The 2,300-nt window shown below is 49.2% G+C and overlaps 1 protein-coding gene across 1 annotated transcript; it reads left to right on the forward strand.

The window, feature by feature from the left end:
* Positions 1-9: 9 nt before the first annotated feature.
* On the forward strand, positions 10-1,998 carry XBP1 (X-box binding protein 1; the record flags this gene model as incomplete). The annotated part of the gene is made up of 3 exons (XM_009075677.1): positions 10-150; positions 636-799; positions 1,371-1,998. Coding segments are annotated over 3 exons (492 nt in total), but the record flags the coding sequence as incomplete, so codon positions are not given.
* Positions 1,999-2,300: the final 302 nt, after the last annotated feature.

The raw sequence follows: 2,300 nt of genomic DNA on the forward strand, positions 1-2,300 counted from the left end.
ACGTCTCGCTCTCTGCAGAACCAGAAGCTGCTGCTGGAAAACCAGCTGCTGCGGGAGAGGACGTGTAACCTCGCTCTGGAGAACCAGGAGCTCCGCTGCCGTCTGGGTTTAGACGCTCTGAAGACGGAGGAGGAGGGTGGCGAGTCCAAGGTGAGACGTGTGCCCCCGGTCCTGGGCTCCCGCCGTGCTGTGAGGTGGGGATGTGCCAGGAGCTCCCCTGTCCTCCCAGTGAAGGCTCCCTTGAAACTGAACAGGTGCCACGTCAAAGTGGGCAGTGTAGCAGATAACAGGCTGACTGGTTCCAGCCTGCTTAGAGATCATTTCATCTGCTCTTCTCTGTTTGTTGAAGCGAAGGAGAACTGTTAGTCACATAGGCCTGTCTCAAAGGAGTGGGGGATGTAGTGGAGGGGGTTCAGACTCTCACTTAAAAGTGGCCAACAAAATAAATCTGCAGGTGTATGGAAGTTCCAGCTAACTCTGGAAGTGGTCTTGCCTTCAGGTTCCTACAACACAAGCAAGTGAATAATCTCATGTTAGAAGCCTTTGCAGAAAAAAACCAAACATGATTGTCAGGATTACGTACTGTACTGTCTGGCAGAGCTTTTGCAGTGACTGAATGTTTTCCCTTGGCACAGGTGGTGAAGGAATCACAGGTGGAGGAGATCAGATTGGTGACCGGGTCCGCTGAGTCCGCAGCACTCAGACTACGTGTTCCTCTGCAGCAGGTGCAGGCCCAGCAGTTACCACTTCTGATAGCTTCCACGTGGATTCTGGTGGCAGTGACTCTTCAGACTCTGGGGTGAGCGTCCCCTCCCATGCAGCCTGTCCATGGAACTCAGAACCACTGCGGGTTTAGGATTGGTGCTGTAACTTCTTGATGTTACGTGATGATTTTTCTATAGTTGGCTTGTTTTCCAAGTCTTGGAATGCCATACCTGCCTGTGCTCAGCACAGCTGTTAGGCTGTATCCAGTGAGTTCAGGAAAGCCCAAACAACCCTCAGCTCCTCAGGTTTGGTGATGGGCAGGTGTCCCGAAGCTGGGGCCTGGGATGTGCTCTGTGTAGCCAGAGGCACTGTGGTGTTCTGTACTGGATGTGTCCAAGGCTTTGAGGAGCTTCTGATAGTGGCTGTGACTCACAAGGGCATGTAAAATTCTGCATGCAGAATATCCTTACTAAAAACCTAATGGACAAAGAATTTCTGAAAGATAAGTAACTGCCTTAGCTGTGTGTTCATGTGTGTTCTTGGTGGAACTCCTGTGATCACATTAGTGTGCTTTAATTTCTAGGTGGGGGTTAATAGATGCCACAACTGGGGTTTTGCTGTAACAGTAGTAGGCTGTCTTTCTAAAACAGTATTTCATTCTGCAGTCTGATCTCCTGTTGGGCTTTCTGGACAGTCTGGACCCAGAGGTGTTTCTCAGATACGCCAGTTCAGAGTCAACGTGCCTGGAAAAGCTGGAGGAAGACATCCCTGGAGAAACAAATTCCCTACCACCCTCCATCTCTCCCTCTTTGGGGTCCCCATCAGCTAAGCTGGAGGCCATTAATGAACTGATAAGGTTTGATCATGTGTACACCAAGCCCCTAATACTGGAGATTCCTGTGGAAGTGGGCAACCAAACCAATATGCTAGTGAAAGTTGAGCAAGTACCTGTCCCTTCGTCTGAAGACAAAGCTACGCCTGAGGTCCCAGTGTCTGTGAAGGAGGAACCTGCAGACAGCTTCATGCCTGAACTGGGCATTTCTCACCTGCTTTCTTCTCATCATAGCCTTCCAGCCTCAAGCTACCTGTTGGATGCCTGTAGTGACTCTGGATATGAAGGATCCCTGTCACCCTTCAGTGACATGTCCTCTCCACTTGGCACTGACCATGTGTGGGAGGATAGCTTTGCCAATGAACTCGTTCCCCAGCTTAGCAGTGTCTAACTCAGTAGTGTTAAGTCCCCTTGGATAACTCTCCTGGAAGGATATCAGCTTTTAGCCCCTTTAGGGGAGGTATGTGTGGGGAAAACCAAGTGTATTCAGAACAGTGTTGCTCATTTCTACCCTTGCAAGTAGATGGAGTGATGGTATGAAACAGCCTAGGCTCTCCTGCCCTGCCTCCCAATAGGTGTTGGCTTATGAGGGAGGAGAGTTTGTTTCCCAGTAACTTGCTAATTCTATATGAACCTGAAAATGTTCTTTTCCATTTAAGATTGTAACACCAAAAACTGCAATGGGATATTCATGTATAGACAACTGGGGCATAATAGTCTACATCTTACAGCTTTCCTGTGTAAATGTTTGCTTTCCATTTGC

The sequence above is a fragment of the Acanthisitta chloris genome, unplaced genomic scaffold (genome assembly GCF_000695815.1).
Source record: "Acanthisitta chloris isolate BGI_N310 unplaced genomic scaffold, ASM69581v1 scaffold4875, whole genome shotgun sequence".
Lineage (NCBI taxonomy): Eukaryota > Metazoa > Chordata > Aves > Passeriformes > Acanthisittidae > Acanthisitta > Acanthisitta chloris.